At 42.0% G+C, this 21,934-nt stretch overlaps 2 protein-coding genes across 2 annotated transcripts in view; one reads left to right on the top strand and one right to left on the bottom strand.

The window, feature by feature from the left end:
- Positions 1-2,865: 2,865 nt before the first annotated feature.
- Positions 2,866-20,588, bottom strand: GLO1 (glyoxalase I). Its single transcript, XM_006018583.3, has 6 exons — positions 20,421-20,588; positions 17,755-17,837; positions 14,924-15,064; positions 10,462-10,529; positions 9,097-9,186; positions 2,866-6,923 (listed from the first exon to the last, which is right to left on the bottom strand). Exons 1-6 carry the CDS (start codon positions 20,490-20,492, stop codon positions 6,835-6,837), a joined length of 543 nt encoding a protein of 180 aa, XP_006018645.1. The 5' UTR covers positions 20,493-20,588; the 3' UTR covers positions 2,866-6,834.
- DNAH8 (dynein axonemal heavy chain 8) overlaps positions 20,475-21,934 on the top strand; it is a 340,250-nt gene continuing 338,790 nt past the window's right edge. The window contains exon 1 of the mRNA XM_025197818.1: positions 20,475-20,613. The gene's annotated coding sequence lies outside the window, so the exon portion shown is untranslated. The remainder of the gene's footprint in view (positions 20,614-21,934) is intronic.

The raw sequence follows: 21,934 nt of genomic DNA on the forward strand, positions 1-21,934 counted from the left end.
TCCCCGCCCACCCCGTGTGCCACCGCCCGCTACGTCACCGTGCGTGTTGACGCCACGTAGCAACGACAGCCGCGCCCCCCACGTGCTGACGTTTGTAGCAACGCCCAGAGGGCGGGCCTCGTGCTGCCCCGCGCTCCCTGCCTGGCCTGGTGCTCGGCTTTCTGCTCCCTCCCTCGTCTGCTGCTCGGCTTTCTGCCCGGCGCTCAGTCTCGAGCTGCTGCTCTTTCGCCTCCCTCCCTGCCCCGTTGCCGTTGTCGCTCTGCTTCCAGCTCCCTGCCTGATCGGCTGCTCTGCTTTCTCCTCCCCAATCTATTGCCTTGCTTCCTGCCTGTGCTCAGTCCTGATCTGCTGCTCTACTATCTGCTCCCTGCCCTGCCTTCCATCTCCTTGATCTCAGGGGTCTCTCTCTCTAGCTTTCTCCCCCCCCCCCCAGCACCCCTCCTCTCCTGAGGCTCCGAGGCACACACTGACACGCCACAGGCTGCCCTGCCCTGCCCTGCGTGATGGGGCAAGAACCAGGGCTTGGACTCTGCCACGGGGGTTTTGTTGATTTGTCTCCAGGCACTGACTGGTCAGTGGGAACTCTGCCAAGAAACAGCTCCCTCCGGGGCAGCTTTCAACCCAGGCAAACTAGGACAGGACAGAGCAAATGTTAACAACTCTGCATGTCGGCCTTCGGTGAAAATTACTCAGGCTACAAAATATGTCCTTGTGCAGAAAGCACGGGCGTAACTAGAGTAGAGTGACAGGCGCCAATGACGGCGTGGAGCAAAAAAAAAATATGGCTTTTGCTGCAGCCACATGATTGCGATGGCAGCGGCAACTGGGCCACGTTGCTACACTGCTAGGGGAAATCACTCATTGCGCTTTGCTTGTGTGGCTGGTAAAAAAGGAGTTGAAAATACCATTTGGATCTTTTTTAAGTGAAAAAACGTGCAACCATGTAACGCTTAAATTGCAGATGCAATTTCACTAGTGGGCTAGAATTGTTTTCCCTGTCCTGTCCTGTTGCTGACCATGAGGAGACAGAAAAAACAAATCATAAACCTATATATAGGCTTATGATTAAATTAAATCCAATTACATCTTAAATTAAATCTGACTGCACTCTGAGGAAGCTCCCCAACTCTGCACAAATTGGCCACCAGTCAAGAAATTACTCCTTACACCAAAACTTGCTTCAAAAGAAAGGGGGAAGGTGGAGTTGGTGGAAAGGGTTCAGGAGGCTGCAGTTCTCACTAGAGCTGCACTGATACGTTGGTCCGATATCAGATTGGCACTGGTATAAAGAAAATTGGCTGTATCGGAAATTGGCCCCATGCGGCTGATAAACGCCCATGCATGCGCAGAACCGCAGCGCAGCATGCGGGCAGTGACGCCACAGCCCGGCAGCTTGGAGAGCTGCGTGCAGCTGATGAGTCCCTTGTGGTGAAAGGGGGGTGGGGGGCAGATCAATGCCCCCTGCTATGAGGGAGGGAGTGAAGCAGTGGCAGATGCTTCCTAGCAGGCAGGGTGGGAGTGGGATGGAGCTGCTGCTCGTCCAGGGGGCACCTCCCACCACTGCACACACCCCAGGAGAGCATGGGGAGGAGTGTGCCCCCCAGATCTGCACGGACGGGGGCAGGCTGCAGCTGTGGGCTGAAGCCAGGGCTGCACTAGGCTCTTCTCAGCAGGGGCTGGGCTCAGGGTGCATAGTGGCAGTGCTGGGAGGGGGCAATGGGGGGCTGCAGCCACCCCAAGTTTCACCATAGCCTGGTCCCAGCACTGCCACCATGTGCCTTACTGAACCCCGGCTCTTCCTGACACATGGGTGGAGGCAAGGGCTGGGCTTGGGGCGGGCTGCAGTGGTGCTGGGACTGGGCTATGGCAAAATTTGGGGTGGCTGCAGGACCCCCATAACCCCTCTCCCAGTGCCGCCGCCACACCCCAAGCCCAGCCCCTGCCAAGAAGAGTCCTGTGCAGCCCTAGCTCCAGCTCAGTTGCAGCCTGTGCCCCTCCCCACGCAGATCTGGGGGCACCCCCCCCAGGGGGCGCACAGTGGTGGGAGCTGACCTCCCCGCCACCCCTCAGATGAGCCACAGCTCCGTCCCATGCCCACCCCACCCAGCTGGGCAGCATCTACCCCAACACCCCTGCCGCACTCCTCCCTCACTGTGGTGGGGTGTTGATCTGACCACCTAACATCTCATCAGGTCATATTGTTAACAGCAGAGTAGGCATTACACAGCGCTTTGCTAATCACTTTGAAAAAGGCCACGAAGCAAAAACAATAAAACAAACCACTCATTGAACTGCAATAGAGGATGACATAGCACAAACCAGATCCAGAGTAGAAGGCAGAGGAAGAGTGGCATAAAACAGGGAATTGTAGGATCCTAATGACATTACTTCTTGCATTCATATACTGTAGGAGAGGGCTACGCTGCCAAATGGTCACATGTAGAGGCTTGTTGAACATGACGTGTTTATTCACCCCTAAATTGAGCAGTTTGAGAGATAACAGTTTGGGCAAACAGGTGATATGGGCATAAATATGGTCCTGGATAGGTGTCTAACTACCAGCGGAGACAAAGATCAGAAACAGCTGAGCTCTGACTATTGTATATGCCAATGGTGCTCATACTATTTAAGCAATTTTTAAGACTGGGATTAAAAGCAGCCCAACCTCCATAGTACATTTCAGAGAACCTGGGAACAAGGAACATGGAACACAACCTGAATACATCATCTCTTCATAGCTATAATCAGACTGGTGCCTCACACTTAGCTCTTTTGAAGCATGTGGGCAACAGATAAAAATTAAAAATCTATCTTCTTAAAGTAGAAAGGCTGTGTAAATGATGCATTTAATTCAAGAGGCAAGGATTTTTGTGGGTGATATGTTTTATTGGACTAACTGCATAGCTGGTATAAAGTTAAACAAGCTTTAGAATGCAAGGCATGCTTCACATATTTAATTCAATGCATTCTTCTAGAAAATTATGCAAGATTAATATCTACTCAGAAAAGGGGAAAAATAGGTGTAAAAGTAAGCATCAATGGATTGAATTTTTCATAAAAAAAATGTTAGTAGTAAATCACTTTATTTTCTGTTTTTAAGAAATCTATACTGCTGGCTAGAAAAAGAGAGGAGTGGAAAGTATTTATTTTTTACTATTATCACAAATAAACTGCTTAATTTATGAACTGTTCTCAAGGTGTTAAATGCTAAAATATATATAAATTAATAATACATTTTTATAATTAGCTCAAAACCACAATGAGTGTAGCTTTTATTGGCTTTTGGTAGTTTGTCATCACTTCCATTTTAATAACTTTCCCCTCAAAATTCAAATGAGCAATCTCCCACTTTCTCTACAGTAACACTAGGATCTGGGCCAAATTAAAGACTTTGTATCTTTCCATAAAATGGAGATGACAGGCTCTCTGCCTCCCTGCAGAAATTATTTAATAGTCTGATGCTGCCAGCAGTCATTTCCTCAACCATCCCTTTAGTTATATTTCCATTTACATGAATATCAGTCATTCAAAAGTACGGACCACAGAACGTTGTGTCAAACATTTGCACAGAAAGGACAGAGACTACAAGTGAAATGAACAACCACCAAGTTTGCTTATCTACTACCCCTGCTCATTCAATGCCTCATGGAAGCATCTCACCCCATTTGTTATATTATTCAGTTATTTAATTATAGGTCTCCTATACAATTACTCAATAGCATATCCAGTCATGCAACTCTGCTTTTATCTTTAGTGCTGCCAGTTTTGATGAAACGTTACCTGAGAACAGTACACATACAATGAGAACTATGCTCAGAAGCATCTAATGTTGAGACATTAACAATTTTGTGTTTTGATGGAAGGTTTTACTCACAACCCTGATTTCCTTTTATTAGCAGAGAGTTAGTTAGTTCCCTCTAGACATTTCCACACACCACTGACACAACTATTGGTCTTTATATACCAATGCAAGCATTAAAATCTTGGAAATGTCAGGACAAAAAAAATGCCCGTTTCAGCTAATTTAAAAAGGATTTTTGTAAAGAACCAGCCCCCATTGTCACTTTCGACAGACTAGTTTAGTAGGAACTGGGCGGTGCTCTCAGTATAGCAGCACTATTACAGGGACACAAGTGTGTGCAAAACCAGCTGGAGTGATCAGACTATGATAGTTTTGTTGGGAATAGGATTTAGGGCCAACCTAAACTGTATTTTTCCAACTTAAACCACCATAATCCTGTTCACAAAACAGAAAAAGAAAGACTTGAAGCTCTGAGGAGTCTCAATCCCTCCTTTTCTTGTGTTATACCTTCTCTCTGTATTCCCCCAGCTGTAATAATCATGTCACTTCCTAAAATAATATTAAGTTTTTTGATCCAGGAGCTTTTGTTACTGAAAAATAGCAAAAATATTGTGCATCATAAAAATAAAGGATTCAGAATGGAAAGGGACAACAAAACTGTCCTGCCAAACATAAAGGCCTGCCAAAACATTGGGCTTTTGTTTTCTGTCAAAGTAAGCATACAACTAAACTATGCCGGTTGAAGGTTCTTCAGAAAATTCTCATTTCCTCTGAATGCTCTTTTTGCAGCTATCAGGGTTCATCTAGGTGGTTTGTTTAACTGTTAGCTACCAATAATCTTGTTTTATTGTTTCCTAGTATAAAAGATTAAAACGTTAACTTTAATTAATTTTTGTAACTATTATTACAGGTGTGAATTCTTTCCTCTCCCCCTGCTGATCCTTGGACTGGTTTTCTGCATCTGTGAATCTGAACAGAAAAATCAAAATCAAAGCAACTTTACTTGCCTCCCCAAATCTACTTTCACTTATATGGCCCATGAGAAGTATTACAGCAGGAGTTGCTATTGAGAGGTGTTATGACTAAGGACCTACTCAATTCATACTTTTGGTGAAATCACAAAGTCAGGCATTGTCAGCGAAATCTGCAAAAAAACCCCAACCCCAAACAAACAAGAAACACCTTACTAAAAATAAAATGGGGGTCAGCAGTCCTTATGGCTGATGAGGTCCAGCCACACAGCACACTGGCCATGCAGGGGGAGCTGCCAGTAAGATGGGGAGCAGCCAAGATAGTGGCTACCCCCACCCCTTGCTGGTGATTGGCTGTGAGGGCTGCCTATCATGCAACCCCATCTCTCTCCGCCAATCAGCGGCAAGGGGCAGGTGGCCCTCTCAACCACATCAACAGTGAGGCTACTGGGCCACTTGGCCAGAAGCGAAGTGGGGTCCCACCACGATAAATCGGCAAAAATGGCAGTCGGCCTCGTGATCTGCCTGCAAAATTGTCCACCAGCCTCCTCAATTTCAGTAGGTTTCTAGTTATGACTATGTAATTTTTGAGTTACTGTAATTTGTAAGTAGCCGACAACCTCTCATTTGCAGAGACTTCTCTGCCCTCTTAACTGAGATTCTAGACCTTTAAATTATTCCACTATTTGTTGTTGTTGAGTAGAAGAAAACTTTTCAGTTTGGTAAGTTTCACTGTGTGTGAAATGCTGTGTCAAAGAGCTGCAAAGAAAGACTTCGAAGATTTCACAGATGCTTTATTTAGATAGAAATATTTTTTGATACTACACTGCTACCCAGTTTACCAGTCACATTACTCAGGGTTGTTCAATCAGTGGGACCTAGAAAGTGTTTCCTGAAATGCACCAACTATCAAAGCAGTCTTGTTCATTTGTTTGGTTTAAAGTATTTCATAACCTATGTTGTGCCCTATATACTCTAAAATTACTGTTTAAACCCAAACCCTCTTCTGTAAGATTTGCAAACCTGAAATGTTTTTTGTTATTTACAACTACAATGAAGTTGCAACTATTACTTTTTACATTTTAAGAGGCAGATTAAGAGTGGATTATAACAGCAGGTGGTTTAGACACTACTAGGGTTTCAGTTAGTTAGACCCCTCTATGCCCAACTGTACCTGGATAAATTTTAAGTGTGCTGTTTAAAAACAAAGCTCCAGCTTCCCAACCAGTAACAGATTAGGAGGTATGTGCTCTTTGCAATACTCAGCTAATGAATAGATAACTGGGACCTTTTGAGCTGAGGGTCATAGAAGCTTCTATATCTATCTGCAGTCAGCAGCCACAGCACTCAAAAGTATGCAAAATGAATTTTCCATACTGCACTAAAAATGGCACTGCTGCTAAGTTTCTAGGCTTAGATAACTTGCATATCTACAAGTTGCTCCTGAAAGTCTACCGTTAACCATGACAATTACAAATAGGAAAGTGCAAGTCCTCCTCATCCTGAAGTCAAATGGAATTTTCTAGTAATTTCAATAAAAGTGAAATAGGGCCCAAAGACTTCAAATTTCTATTTCTAGTTTCTCAAACTACTAATTTCAGATATTTTCTCCCCTTTATCACATTAAACAATCAAGTTGTTACTCCTGGCGGTGGATTTAAATAATATTAAAAAGCAGTGATTTCTTTGCTGAATATCCCAATACAATAATAAAAGGTCTCAGGCTGGATTTAAATATTCTTGAAATTTTGGCTGATGAATACAGCTTGCCTCAATTAACCTTGAAGGGAAGAATGTATGGGCACTTCCAGAACAGCTGGAATTGTGCTTTCCCAGTTAGAAGCAAAATGCATGGGCATCACAAAAAAAAACAAAACAAGATCAAGTAGGAAAAGGAAACTCAAGCAGAAAAAGTCTCTAACAGGATTGCAAAAGAATAAACCTGTGGGCACAATTAATTCTTCCCAATGAAACATAAATCTTATTACAGTACACTGTTATAAGCGTTCACTGGGAAGTTGAAAACACAGGTCAAATTTTGTTCAGTATGTTCCTCCAAGCCTAGGTGAGGGTCACCATGTAGTTAGGGTTCAAAATTTCAATCCAGTAGCCATCGGGATCCTGTACAAATGCAAGTCCTTTCATTTTACCTAAAATTAAAAAAAAAAAAAAAATTTCAGATATACCAAAAAATAATCTTAAAAAACCTTTAGAGATCAAGATTCATAAATAAGAAAACTACACAGATGTGTCTCAATGTTTTCTCTCCCTCTGGCATGACAAAAAAGAGGAAAGCAATTCAAATAAAATGTCAAACAGAAATTGTCTATACAGCAGTGCTCAGGGAAATTAATTCAAATGATTTTTTAAATTAGATTAGGTGAAGACATAAAACTTCTGTGTAGTCACTCATTCAAAATTAGTGGCCTTAATTAGGTTTAGCTTTATTTACTTAGAGAGATAGTTGTGTTAGCTTGAAGTCAAGCAGAAGGCAGGGCAGGGTGAAACCGTAGGGCTTTTATAGACATGCTCCAGGAGTCGGGGAGGGCACTTTAATTACAGCAGGTCTCAGAGCTGCTGTAATTGAAGTCCCCAGATCATCATGTGCATCAGGGTCCCTGCACTGAAAAATGGCAGCAGGGGGCTTTAACTAAAGCTCAAACAAGCTTTAGTTAAAGTGCCCCCACCACCATTTCTCAGCACAGGGATGCTGATACTGTGCTCCAGCAGACTCCAGCATCATGTGTAATTACCACACTCTAGCAGACTTTATTAATAGAGTTTGCTCCAATGCGCTGTAATTACAGCACTTAAGAGTAGCCTCTCTGCATGCGTATGTGTGCCCTTAGAGACTAACTCATTCAGAAAAGCATAAGTTTGCAGATAAGGACTCTCTCAGCAGTGCTCTCCCCCTATCTTTTGTATTTAAAAATCACTTTATTCCTTTTTATTTAGAACCCCTGTTCACTGCAAGTCCATTCATAGTACCTGACAAAGAAGGCTGTCACCTATCTAAGCTTATGTTTGTAAGGTGCCACCTGCTCTTCCTTCTGCCTTTATTTACTTAGGATTTATTTAAATTAACTTCCAATTACAATTTTAATCCAAAAAAGAAGGTCCACAAATTTTAATAAATCTGATTTAAATGCACACCTTTAGTTAACTCAGATTATAGCCCCCTTTGATATTTCTGTAATCATATGAGAACTGAGGACATGCATATACCACTTCCACAGCATTCCTGAAAGCACATCCCACATGAGCCAAACCTAGAAATGAGCCAGTGATGCCACCCTTCTCCTGCTATCAAGCACATCAAAGAGTGGCAGTAGAAGATGCTCTCTGGGCAGTTTCGCATGGCCCAGGTTTGGCATACACAGAATGGGAGTGGGGGTGTGCGCTAGAGCCAGGGAAACTCAGACAAGTAGCAGGATTTTCCCCATTTTTGGAGTATTTCTGGTCTTGAAAACTATATTTCTTGGATGATAAAACAAGGCAAATGTAGAAGCTAAAAGTGAATTTGGCCCACAAGGTACACTGGCAGCAATCCCATAATTTAAAAGATCCCAACTCTTCGCAAAACAAGGTGGCCCAGTAGTGTTCATCATCAGGTTAATGTATATCAGTTTTTATAGCAACACTATGCAAGGCAGCATTATGGTTAGCATCATGTCTGGGTCCTTTGACTGCAAAGTCCAAATGTACCTATTTAGCTGGGTCATCTTGGAGCAGCCTTTGGTGCAAGTCTGGCGCAGGGCTCAAACTCAAGTCTGTGGATTTTAACTATGCTTAACCATTGCCACCATGCTTCTCAATCCTTTGATTCAGGTATACAACATTCTATGAAGTCTATTTCCTCAAATGCTGCTGCCAGCGAAAGCTCACACTTCTCTGAACTAGTTATGTTTCAAGGTGCCACCCTGCCCTACATTCTGCCTGGCTTGAGACTAATACAGATAACTGTCTCATAAAACTCTTGAGAAATAGAAGCAATTATATATGTAGTCAACTGAGATAGCAACAAAAAGCATAAATAGCAGCCCGAAGTGCAAACAAAGGTAATTTCTACAGCAAGTATACAGACAGCTGATCAGATCTGCAACTGTAACTGTCAGACAAACTAGATTCTTCCTATTGTATAAAAGAGAACAAAACGGATAGACTCTAGCACAAGCCAACTAGTAACAGACCCTACTAAATATCTGCACCATTCAGCCTGCCTCCTTAAAAATACACAAAAGAAAGTTTAATTCACAGTCTAGTAGAACAAGGAAACAAACATGGCGCATCAAAAGGATAAACATGATTTTGATGAAGGTTTACCATCATCTGGTTTCTTCACAAATTTCACTCCCAACTCTTCAAACCTCTTACAAGCTGCATTTACATCAGGGACAGCAATTCCAATGTGACCTGTGCAACAACAAGCAGGTTACACAGCAAATATGCGAGTACAGTATACACAGATTGTTTACAGAGTAGTCAACAATGTACTGAGCACCTTACTATATGCAAAAGATTTCCAAGCTATATTTTAAATGAGATATCTGAATATATAGTTTTTTCAAAGAAAGCGTGTTCTAAGTTTTTGGAAACAATGCATTTAGGGTTATATCATTTTTCTTTGGATATTTTTACTTCTAGCCTCCCCACCCCCAACCCTTCCCTCCCCTTGCAAAAGAGCCAGCCATTTGATAAGGACTGAAAAAAGTCAAATGTTACAGAATACTCTAATTCTATAATGCAGAACTGTGTCACTAAAGTAGAAGAAGAAAAAAAACAAGACTCACAGGCCAAATGAAAGTATTCATAAAAAAAAAAAAAAAAAAGATATGGGGAAGAATTTTTCTGTAGTTACTCAATTCAGCAGAGGAAGGATTTTAACAATAATGCTATGTTTATAAAGGCTAGCTTAGCAGTAAGCAAAGCATAGTAATCACTTGTTCCCACATTTAGGAATCAGTTCAGAAACACTAAATGTTAAACTGGATAGGCCTGGTTTGAAACCTATATTTGATAAGCCACACTAGTTAGTGACCTTTCAAACACTCAGAATATCAAGTCACAGAATTCCTCTACACCTTCTCCTTTAGCCCAAGGCTAAATTCTAGTCATGTATACATATGAATAGAAAGTCACTTCCTGTTTAAAAAAAATATATGATATGTTTTGCTTTTTACTCATTGTATTTTAATCAGGTTTCAAGTTACAGACCCTTAACTTGGTATCAACATTGGGAACAACCAAATAATATTAGTATTAGATGTCATTCAAATTTATTTTTCAGGAAACACTGACTCTAATAGCAAGCAAACCAAATTTGTACACAGTACTATTCAGAAACATAGCTCATTATTCTGGGACACTATATACCCACAATGTATTTCCTAAGCAATCAAGATATTGCATACAGGAAACATTCTATGTTCAAAGTTCTTTCACATCTGCAAACTACTATGTTTTTCTTCAAACTAACCTATAAGGCTCAGCCAGTACATCCATATATAGAATTTGCATTTCATTGTATATAGTGTCCCAGAATAATCTTGTAAGAGAATTCCAGCATAATTGTACCATTTACTTTTATATAGACATTTTCTAAGGACCTATGAGATACTGATGGTTCTGTATCAAAGACTGAAAAAAAGAAACATTGCTGTAATGCCCTGTAGTTTCTAGAAAACATACCAAATCCTCGAGGGTCTGAGTTGCCATTATGGTAAGCCTGACTCTCATCATTTTCAGTGCCCCAATTACTGCAAAGAAAGGGGAAAATGCATGACAAAAAATATTGAGCTGCCTACTAGTTATCAAAAATTCTGAGAAGAAATCAAAGAACATTCAGAATGATGTGGAATTCCTCAGAGCAAAAAATACATTCTAAATGCACTCTAAATAATGTACCTACAGAGCTCCAAATTTCCCAATTCAGAACAAAATGCCCATTAGAACATTCTCCCAAGTTACAGCACCCAGCTGCTGTGCATAAGAATGACTTGGGCATCTCACACAAAATCCTCCAGCTGTTTAAAACTGGAACCTGGTTTGCAGAAAAATGTAACATTTCATTTCTATATTGCAATATTTTGAGTTTACTCTTTTGCCTCATTTACAAGATAAAGAAATACTCATCTCAAACTGCTTTTTAAATAAGCAATAGGATTGCAGCCTAATACAATTGTTCCAATAAAGGGTTCACATTTCTACAGTAGGTACCTAAATAATTACATTAAACATTAAAATAATTTAATACAAGTAAGTTTAAAGGGTTAAGATAAGCTTTTCAGAAGCTATTCAGCATATAGACAACTCACACAGGAATACTAACAATGAATTGAATTATGGCCTTATCACATTAAGCTCTCCAAAAACATGTTGAGAGCAAGGTGTTTTTAATTTTTGGTGCAGGAACCAGTTAATTCAAACACAAGGGAGTAAAAATGGAAACAAGATTGAAAAATAGGATATATATATTCAGTTATTTCATGTGTAAATTTTGTGGCTCACTAAACAAAGAAGCTGAAAAATGTTTTATGATCAGTTTACTGTTCTCTCTCATTTTTTTTGACTAGTTCAATGACACTGAACTCCCAATAATCTCCGATTACTGTATAACCCAAATTAATTTTTTATTAGATGCACCCTAGTCTACGTTGGGAATTCAATAAAGACAATGAATTCCCTTGCCTTATCTACCATCCACTATTCAGATTTAGGTTACTGCCCATACAGCAACCTTAGCCACCATTCCAAAGTCATTTTAATCGCAAAAGCAAGTCTGTGCACAAGCATGTAGTTTGTAACAGAGGTTGGCAGTACAAGTTCAAGGAATCTGAAGGTTTGTTCCCTATGCTGGAAAGCATGCAGACTATTCAAGTTGCTGCCTATCACTGCTGTGTCTGTATCACTGGCTAGTCTTTTCTTCCCTATTAGTAGGGACCCAAAAATCGCAATTTCACATTTTTTGTGGAAAACGCAAAATAAGGTATTTTCTGTGAAAAAAGTGGATGCCACAATTTTGGCAGGCTCACTGCAAATAAAAGGGGAAAAAAACATGAACCATCAAGCAGAGAAAAGGGTGGAAACCCTGCACTCTTGGAGCATAGGTTGGCGCGGGGGGGAGGCAGGAAAGAGGGGAGTGAGAAGCAGTAAGTGAGGCTGAGCCTGTAACAGGCTCAGCAGTCACCAGTCTGGGACCAGTCAGGAAAGCAGCAGGGTTTTGGAGCTATGTTTTAAACAGCCAAAGACATGCTGCTGCAGTATACTGCAGCTGGAGGTGGACTAAGCGGGATGAATAACAAGAAGAATACATTTCAGCTCTGGACCACGTAAAGCAATATCCTGTAGGTACCTTGCACACAGAGGCAGACTGTTCTGTACCACCTACAGCATGTCCCTGGATATATCAAGGAAAACCACTACAGATTGACATTTAGAGTCCAAAGTGTACATGAAGCAAAAGGCCACTGCAGAGGCTGAAGGTAAAGGCAAGAAACAAGTGACTGTGTCCTTGCTCTTTTAAAGAACCACAGAAAGCAGTTTGGCAAGGCAAGCAGCGGCATTTTCCCTTGTGGAGGCTTTCACAGCAGTGAACATCCAGAGAAATTTGATCACCCCAAGTTAAGGGACTACCCAAACCAAAATATGCCAAATGCTGGCAGTTTTCTGTGTGCAAACAAGTTTCGCCAAGACCATCTCCCTACAGTGATTACTTCAAATGTCTACAGTCTGTATTGGCAGAATATGAATCCTTCTCCATTGTGGCTGATGAAGCCACTGACCCTCAAGATAACTATGGGCTGCACATTTTATTCAGACCTGGGAGCTGGACAGACCAAGACCTGCCTATTTTTCAAACAGAGCCAGTCCACCTCATATCTGTCAATTTTTCTACCATGGCTTAGACTGTAGTGAAGGCAGCTGTCAACTACAACTTAGAATTTAACAAGATCTCAGCATTTCTGTCTGACAATGCCATGCATATGTGTAAGGCTCTCTCTGATGTACCCCATGGAATGATGCCCAAGGCAGTTCATGTCACCTGCAATGTGCATATTCTGTCTTTAGTAAGTGACATATGGTGCACACAGTTCCCTACTGACAGCCTGGTGTCCTCCTTCAAGTACCATCCAGGCTGTAAACTCCAGTACAGGGAGTCCCTCACCAGTTAAAGTGAGGACCCACATGTGACTCTGCCGCTGTCACCAGAGCCTGCGCTCACAAGGTGGAATTTATGGTTCAACACGGTCTACTACTATACCAAGCATATGCAGTACTACCAGCAATTTGTGTGAGAGGAGCTGGAAATCAAAACCTGGCATACAGTGCATGCTTAAGCTATGCGATCTCTTGGAACAGGGACACATTCAAGATCAAGTGAAGTTTGTGACAGTAATGCCATCTGGTTCATGCAACTCCTGATGTGTTTTGAAACCTGACAGGCTTTGATCCACCATGCATACAATAAGCTGATGGATTTGTAAGATGGATCAAAAATAAGGCATCACAAGAATTGTCAAGCTGTCATTGTAAAAGCCAGTGGATAAGGGACCTGTTCCAGGGAATAACTGTGAAGCTGAACAAGCACTACAGGTACGACCCATCACTGCCACCACAATTCTGACAACCAGCTGTCTCCTCTTTTTTTACTGCTGTTTGCGTTTTGGACCCCAGTCAGATGCCTGTTCTGTGTTGTGACTCTCAGCTACTGAAATCAATCCTTGGATGGGGAAAAAGAATGTGACAAGGAACGTACTGTTTGCATTAACTTTGTCAAAGAGTGCCAGATGCCTGTGCCTCTGTTTTGGGACTCTATTTGTGACTGGTTTCCACATCTGTATGCCCTGGCAAAATACTGCCTCACCATTCCAACCAATTCAGTGAACGGTGAGAGTGTGATCTCAGACATGTGTTAATCCTGCAGAGACAGAGGATGTCAACAGCAACTGCTGGTGGATGCTGCATGCTAGCATTTAACAGCTAGACCTCCTGTCTCATGGTTAGCACCGAGTATTGCTAAACTCCTTTTTACAACATCGTTAACAAAGTATTACAATGGTATTAGTTACAATTCAGCGCGTATAGCTTTAATTTCATAAGACATTTCAGTTTAGAGTTTAATTGAAAGTTTAGATTGCTTAATAATGGGTCAATTAATGCTTCCCACAGGCTTAATCAGGGTAATTATGCAGTGGTTTCAGGCCATCTGTCAATCTGCAGCAAGGGGAGGGACTGCTGGGGCACCTCAAGCAGAGGTGTGAGGGGGCCCCTGCCATGATATTCCCACAAAAGTGGTGGCCAGTGCTGCAATCAGCCCATGAAATCACCCCTCTGCTACCCGCGTTTGGGTAGGTCCCGCCTTATTAGTGTTCACAATGCACTTCTAGTACTGGACTAAGGGTCCTTCTTCACATATGTTAGGGTTATGGTGTACTGAATGGGTCAGCCATCTACCATACTCCACAGAACATGAGGGGAGAGGGAAATGGTACCTGAACTAAATTAGGGCAGTGGACTATTATGGGTCTTTGCATCTTTCTTATTTAGCGTAACACTCAACTTTGTCAGCACATTTTGGATAGGTTTTATTTTCAAGTCAAACATACACGGTAGTTCACAGAACTGTTATAGTCATGTTATGTTATAACCTGAAATGTGTGTCAAAGTAAATTTTTCTTGTATATTGGTAATATTACATGCTAAACTGACAGACTGATATTAAGAGAGCAAGTGCACTCTAAGAAAAAACAAAAAAAATCTAGGAAATTGGTAAGTTTTCATTCACGCTTATATACTATTTTTTATTCAGTCAGAAAGTATTCATCACTTGCCTTGTTCTTAAAGATTAGGAAAGGGCGGACAAGCAGCATCCATCTTGATAGCTGCATGCCATGCACAGTGTCTTCAGGAGTGCTTCTTGTCCAGTGAAACAAGTGGCTTCCTTGCTTAACAGACGCAACCCAATTTCTCGCAAAGGTATGCGAGATATGCAAGAAAATAAAGTAATTCTATACTACTACGCAGCCCCTAATCAAAAGCAAGACAAAAATCCTATAGATAACACAATGCAAAGCTGAGTACACATAGCTGCAACTAAAGACAATTAAAAGTAAGCAGAGGCGAGTGGCAAAATATATATGTGAATACTCACTGTGTCAATTCAAGTGTAGCCTTCCTAGAGAAGGTCCAAGCTGTCTTCTCTGTTTTATCTTTTGGGATGTCATTTTTATCCTCATATGCCAGGAAATAAAGCGAGAACTTCATTGTAGGAAAGTCAAATTTCTGAAGCAATCTAGAAAGAAATAACATGACAGAAATCATTACTGATGAGTTTTTAAGAGAAGCAACTAAACTATAGTTAAGTTAAACAAAAATTAAATGCTTCTCCCCAAGAACCCTTCTACAGTTACTGCTGCACCTTTATTTATTCTTCTCACTCATACCTTAGAAATGGCTGAGTTTTGAAGTATGGCATACAAATATTTTTTGACAGCACATGGCATCCCACAAACCACATGAGAAGAATCAATTAGCATGTTAAAACCAAGTTAAGAACACCTTAAAATTAGCAACTGTATAAACACCAGTAGACAACCTGTAGTCTATGTCTGGTATTCAATGCCCTCTGCACACATTTCAATGCCCTGTGCATGTGTCCCCCTAAGTTTACCTCTCAAGATTCTCAGTAAAGACTGATAAAAGAATTTATTTTCAAACTAAAACTAACCTATGGAACTTACAGCCATAAGATATCATTGATAATAGCATTTATAGTACTAAAAATAGAATCGTGGATTTAGATGAATTAGAAATTTCACATTTTCAGTAGCTAGACAAAAGTATGAAAGGGATATAAAACCTTTATGGATCATAGCATAAGAAAATTACTAACTACCTGTAGTTAGTAAAACCTGCCCATAATCTAATCTAATTTTTATTTCTTTACTAACAGCTGCAGGAATCTGTATACTTTCCTCAGTTGTATTTGATATTAGTTATTATTGGATGCACAAAACTGCATTAAAGAGAATACTGTATTTTCTCATGTACAACATGCCCTGGAATAAGACATGTACCTTGTTTCCGAAAGGCAGAATGAAAGAAAAAAAGATCTTTCCTTGTAGTAAGTAACTGAGTAGCAGCAGTTTGGGAGCAGTGCCTGATCCATAGGGAGCAGAACAACGGCAATTCCAACTACTTTTGCTTTTACCTAGCAAAAGCTTAAGCTCAGAAACTATTGTTACCATATTTCCATTCCAATTTCCAACAGCTGGCTTTTGATAAAAAATGGTCCGCATTGTATGCAAGAAAATACAGAAGGCCAATCTAATATTGTATTTTCTGAAGTTAATGACATTTTATAAATCAGAGCTTGTCTTCAGACACTATCTTCAATTTCATCTCACTCCAGCATCAAATATACTTTAATATCTTACTTTCATACAACACAGAAAGCAATGCAGGAACAGCTAACTGAATGTGCCTGCTCATTTCAATCAATCCAATTTCTTATCCCACATAAACTACTAAATCACTAGGAAGCAGGTTTAAAACAAACCTGAAGTTCTTTTTCCACACGGTGTGCAAATAACTTGTGGAACTCATTGCCACAGGATGCAGTACAGGTGGATCAATTAGATTCAAAAGGGGATTGGACAAATTAATTCAGGATAGGTCCAGCAGTAGATATTAAACATGACAGTTAGGATGACAAAAAATCTCCAGATTATGATTTCCTAAACTTCTGAATACTGGAAGATGTAACGGAAGACGAGAAGCAAACATCAATCTGAAAAGGTCCTGCATATATTTTCTTCTCTTTAGTAGCCACTCTGTCACTAGGAGATGGAACTGGTAGTCTAATCCAACATGACACGTCTTATACTCTTACGCATTTTCTGTTGTAAACCCATTTCACACCATTTCACATTTTTTTTTTACACAAAATCCAAGCCAAAGATATTAATTCACTGCTAATTTCTAAATTATGCCCACTGTATCTTAAGCCCTTCATTTATGCATAAATATTTCCTTTATCAACTTTAGAGGAGCCCTTTTTACATGTCAAAGTGTTAAAATCTACCAGAACTTGTTTTAATGTCTTTAAGGTTCTTGAAATGAATAGTAGCTCAAACAAAGTGGATGCAACCAGTTTCTGCCAGGGACTCAACTCCCAATAGCTTTCTCTAAAGCAGAGGGCTCAACTGACTACCAGTTCTTAGCATCCCAGAATATAGGAAGACAAAAACACAGAGCAACCCCAGAATTCATTTAGTAGTCTTCAGAGAGCATCTTATTGTTTTATTCTATAATTAAGTCAGGGTTCTGTGATTACAGCAAGAATAAATTGACAAGAAAATGTTTGCAATTTCACAATTTAAATGTGATTACTTAACTGCCTTGTCAGAGAAGTGAAAGCAAGCAAGCATATAATCAGTCAGCTTTGGCAATTACTATAGCTAACAACAAAAAGCCCTACAACAATTTACTTTTTGTCCACTGTAACATTCCATTTACAACTGTTTTAATTTCACCGTTTGCCACTTAAATTTTAAGTCATCTCCCTGCATGATAGATAATGATGAAATACCTAGTAACTAGCTTTAAATGCCAAGGTTTGTGATTCTTGAAAAACAGACTGAAAAAAAGGTTGAGAACCACTGGGGATCAGGGCACCCCTTGCTTGGCTCACGGCATCCCTCAGAAAATACCAGCTCTTAGTTTTCACTCATTCTTTTACTTCAAAAAGTAGAGTAATTATTTTGTTGCAAAAAAATTCAGAAACACCACAACAGGTGAGAATGCTTCTAATGCTATGGATTCCTATTTGAAATCTGTGGGTTTATCTCGTGAATCATGTTTGTGCACTGAAGTGTGCTAGCACCGAGCAGCACCCAACACCCTTGAAAGGATCTCGCAGCAACCTAGCTGAGAATCACCGATCTAAACCAAAACGTTTTATCCCTTTTAAGTTTTACTCACGTCATTCCAAGAATTCTTGTGTAAAAATCCAGTGACTTAGTAGGATCTTTTATTCTTAACATGGTTTGCTGCATCAGAAAGTCCTATGGAAAAATTATACTTGTTTTACATTTATCCATAATTCATGAACGCACATTAAACAAGATGACAAATAAAGTACAGGAGGTTGGCTTTTTATTGGAAATAATTTAGAAGGGTACTGTTAAAATTAGTTGAGCCAAAAGTTAGAGAGTCATATACAGTACACAATATGATAGTTTATTACCTTAAAACACTAACAGGGCTCACATAATTAATGAATAATATACTGGAAAAATGATTGGTGTTACATATAAATTGTTTTTCCCTTACTAATGGTAAATATGCCACAGTTTGTTTTTATTATTTAACATTTTCATTTAAACAAGCAAGTTAGATGAGGGCTGGATGAGCTGTGCCTGGTTGCAGGCCAGATGGTGGTTCTGATCCAGGTTCTGATGTGGAGCAGCCTGACCTGAGCCTGGTCCTATAGGGGAGAGAGAAAGGGGGCTTCACCTGGCCCCAGGGAGGGAGTGTGGGGGAAGAGGGAGAGGAACTTGACTCAGGCCCAGGAGGGGAAAGTAGCATAGCTTGGCCCCAGCCCACCCCCAGAGAAGAGGGGGCATGGCCTTGGCCCCAACCCAGCCCCGAAGGAGAAGGGGCCATGACCTGGCTCCATTTGGGCTCATGGTGCTTGGAGGGTGGGAATTTGGCAAGGGGAGGGTAGCTATATTAATGGCCACCACTCCCCCACTGTCAAATTTCTTGACCCATGGGCAGCCCCGCAGGCCAGATGCAATGGCTCCATGGGCCACATTTGGCCCATGGGCCAGAGGTTGAGCACCTCCGAGCTTGACCACGTCACATGCATTTCTATTCCTTTACTCAGTAGAGCTTCATATGGACCTGTTTGGAGGATAAACTATCCTAGATTTTGCCCCTTCATCCTCTTGGTAAGCTGGATATACATAAGGAAGGCCAGTATTTTTAATCATCTTCATAAGAGGGTTGGGTATTTGACCCATCAAATAAAATTTGGTCAACTGACTGGTCAAATGTCAGTCAAAAATTGTAAAAAATTGCCAGTACAGTCAAATAATACACAGAAAAAGCACAACTTTTGCATTAAGAACATGTCAAAATTTTTTTTTAATCATACTGTCAAGAAAACTGCAAACAAAAATTCACTCGCCATAAAATTGCTATAATCTTTGACTGGTCAAAAAAAATATGCAGTCAATTGACAATATCTGACTGATTAATTGACTGGCTTGCCAACCCTACTTTATAATCTCTGCTCCAGGAGTTAGGACCTTTTTTGGCTGGAGTGCCAAAAACATCCCAACCCTGACCTACACCTCGAGCTGGCACACCAGGGGCACACTATGGGGGGAGTCACAAGGGACCCAATCCTTGCTGCTGGTGGCAGCTGCATGCATGTCCCCAGGCGGATGGCAGGGGAGAGGCTGGGGTTACACTGCCCTGGCCCCTTCCCCGCCCTGCACCCCAAGGCATGCGTGCAGTCACTGCTGCCATGGAACCGGTGCTGGGGCTCTAGAGCCTGGTGCAGCTGTCATAGACATGCTCCAAAAGGGGGGGGGGGGGGGGGGGGGGGGGGATTATATGTGGGGGGAAGGCTGTACTAATTAAGAGTGCCCCAAGCCTCATGTGGGTCAGCGTCCCCACACTGAAAAAATGGCGGTGTGACACTTTGAACTAAAGCTTGTTGGATGATTTATAATTTAAAGCACCCCACCGCCATTTTTCAGCACGGGGATGCTGATACATGCAAGGCTGGAGTCTGCTGGAGCACAGTAATTTCCATATTCTGGCAGACTCAACACGCAGGAATTCCAGCGTGTTGGAGCAGACTCCCTGCATATGTATAGGAGCCCTGCAAGTCTGAAGCCAGGAAGAAGGCAGGGTAGAGGGGCACTAGCTAAGTCAGATCTAGAGACAGCAAAAGCTCTTATGAACTGGAGTTCACTCTAGTCCAGTGGTTCTCAACCTTTTTTGCACCAGGACCCATTTATAAACATCAATACCCAGTGCCAACCCAGCGTCTATCACTCCCAAGCAGCTGCCCCCCACCCCCAGGCCTCAGCCCCTCAGTGTGTGAGGCAAGGGGTAGGTCTGTGGGGCAGGGGGGCCCCAGGCAGCCCTTGGCAAGTGGGAGCTCTGCCAGCCTGCAAGGGAAAAGCCCTGGTTTCCCACGCTTTTCTCCTTAAAGGAGAATCCATTTTTAAAGTTTGTTACCACCCCTTGCATATGTTCTCACAGCCCGCTTTTGTGTCCCAACCCATGGGTTGAGAAATGCAAGGAAAGGCCGGCAGAAAGCAGTGTGCAAAGTGAAGTGATCTGAACACCAAAGCACGGAAAGAGGGAAAGGAGTCAAATCGACTACTGGGGAAAAATAATGGACAGTCCCCTAGGGTCTTGCCCTAACACACACGCTTGGTAAATACAAGTCTGCACCCAGCCGACCTTCCGTAGTATTGCACCGGCCTCTCCACGAGTCCCAGGGGAGGGGGCTCTGTGGTCTGTGAGCATTGGGCCAGCTCCCCTGCCCCGCAGCCCGGGGCGGAGCGAGAGGGGCAGCCACCCCGCCCGCGCCCAGTGCATTGCCTGTGCGCCTGACCCCTTCTCACCTTGGTGCTGGGATCCGGGTCGGAGCAGGCGCTGTAGGCTGCTTCATCGGAGAGGCCGTGGGGCTCCGACATGTTGGAAGCGCAGCGGCGAAAGCGAGAGAGCCCGACCTGCGCCTTGCCGAAGAAGAGAACCCCAGCCGCAGCGGAGACGCCGAACGCGTCGGAGCCAATCGTCTCCGACCATGCAAATAAGGTCGCGCCTGGGTGATTCAATGTTCCAGGGGTGGGACCAGGCCTCCGCCGCGGCCCCTCCCATTGTGCAACTGAGCTGGGGGCTGAGTATATGCGTCTATTTTAATGCATACTTTTCAATGAGAGATTTCCAAATCAGAAAGGATCTAAACTCCAGTGTCTTAAGTTTCCATCTGTGCATTACAAAAAACCGCAAAAAATGAAGAATATATTATGATCTTTCCAGGGATTCAGGTTGTAGCCCTGTTGGTCTAAGGACGTAGGCAGACAAAGTTCTTTGGGTGAATCTGACATCTTTTATTAGACCAACTTGATCTATTATGGTCTTTACAAAACATCATTTGGAGATCACTTATTCAGCTTGGCATACAAGCACAATAATTCTGCAAACATTTACTTATATGCTTAAGTGCCATTGATTTCTATAGGACTACTTCCAGTGGTCCTAAACCATTTGCAGCTTAGCGGACAAGACATCAGGGAGTGCAAGAAATCACAAGTTATACATAATTGCCCATTACATATATGATAAATTAATCTGTGTTTAATCGTGGAAGGGAAAAGGCAGCAGAAGCAGCATCTAACAACTTTCCCCTAAAAGAGGATCACACAAGTGTTGGAAACCCTCAGCATGAAACCCCAGCCACTGTGTAATACCTGGCTTGGGTAAAGCAGCAAACTTGGGGACAGTCCTGGATGCTCCACAGAGGGCTCTTTTTAGTGGCTCTAAAGTTCTTGGCAACTGGGCTCCTTGCAGTTTTACCATTTGCAAATACTGTACAGGTAAATCACGTTGAGTCAGTCCTGAGGCCTCTGTGACCATTGGGCAACCTTAAGCGCTCAGCAGCCTTGGGACTGACTTGACTTTCCTGTATTTGTAAATGGTAAAACCACAAGAGGCCCAGTTGCCAACCGTTTCAAATGCAGGTCCTGATCTGGATTCTGCCTGATACTGACATGGGACCAGCGTTACATTGTCAGGAATAAAGTTCCATTTCAGGAAGCGCTCTGGGTCACCAAGACATAGATAGCCCTGAAGTTGAGGGCTGTCCTGGAAAGTCCAGGAAGATTGCCAGTTTAATTCTCATGTGTTATATTGGGTATGTTTTCATGTGTTACATCTACTTCTCACGGCTGACTTTTGGATTTGTCTTATTCTCAAATTTTATCAGTACCTGCATCCTACAGCTTCTCATGACAATGAATACTGTTTTGCATTGATAGATTGTATTCATTATAATGCTTCAGTGTGATGGAGCATAATGCTCTAGAATTTGTGACTAAAGTTACCTTGTTACTTACTTAACAACTAATATGTTTAA

Source organism: Alligator sinensis, unplaced genomic scaffold (genome assembly GCF_000455745.1).
Source record: "Alligator sinensis unplaced genomic scaffold, ASM45574v1 scaffold198_1, whole genome shotgun sequence".
Taxonomy (NCBI): Eukaryota; Metazoa; Chordata; order Crocodylia; family Alligatoridae; genus Alligator; species Alligator sinensis.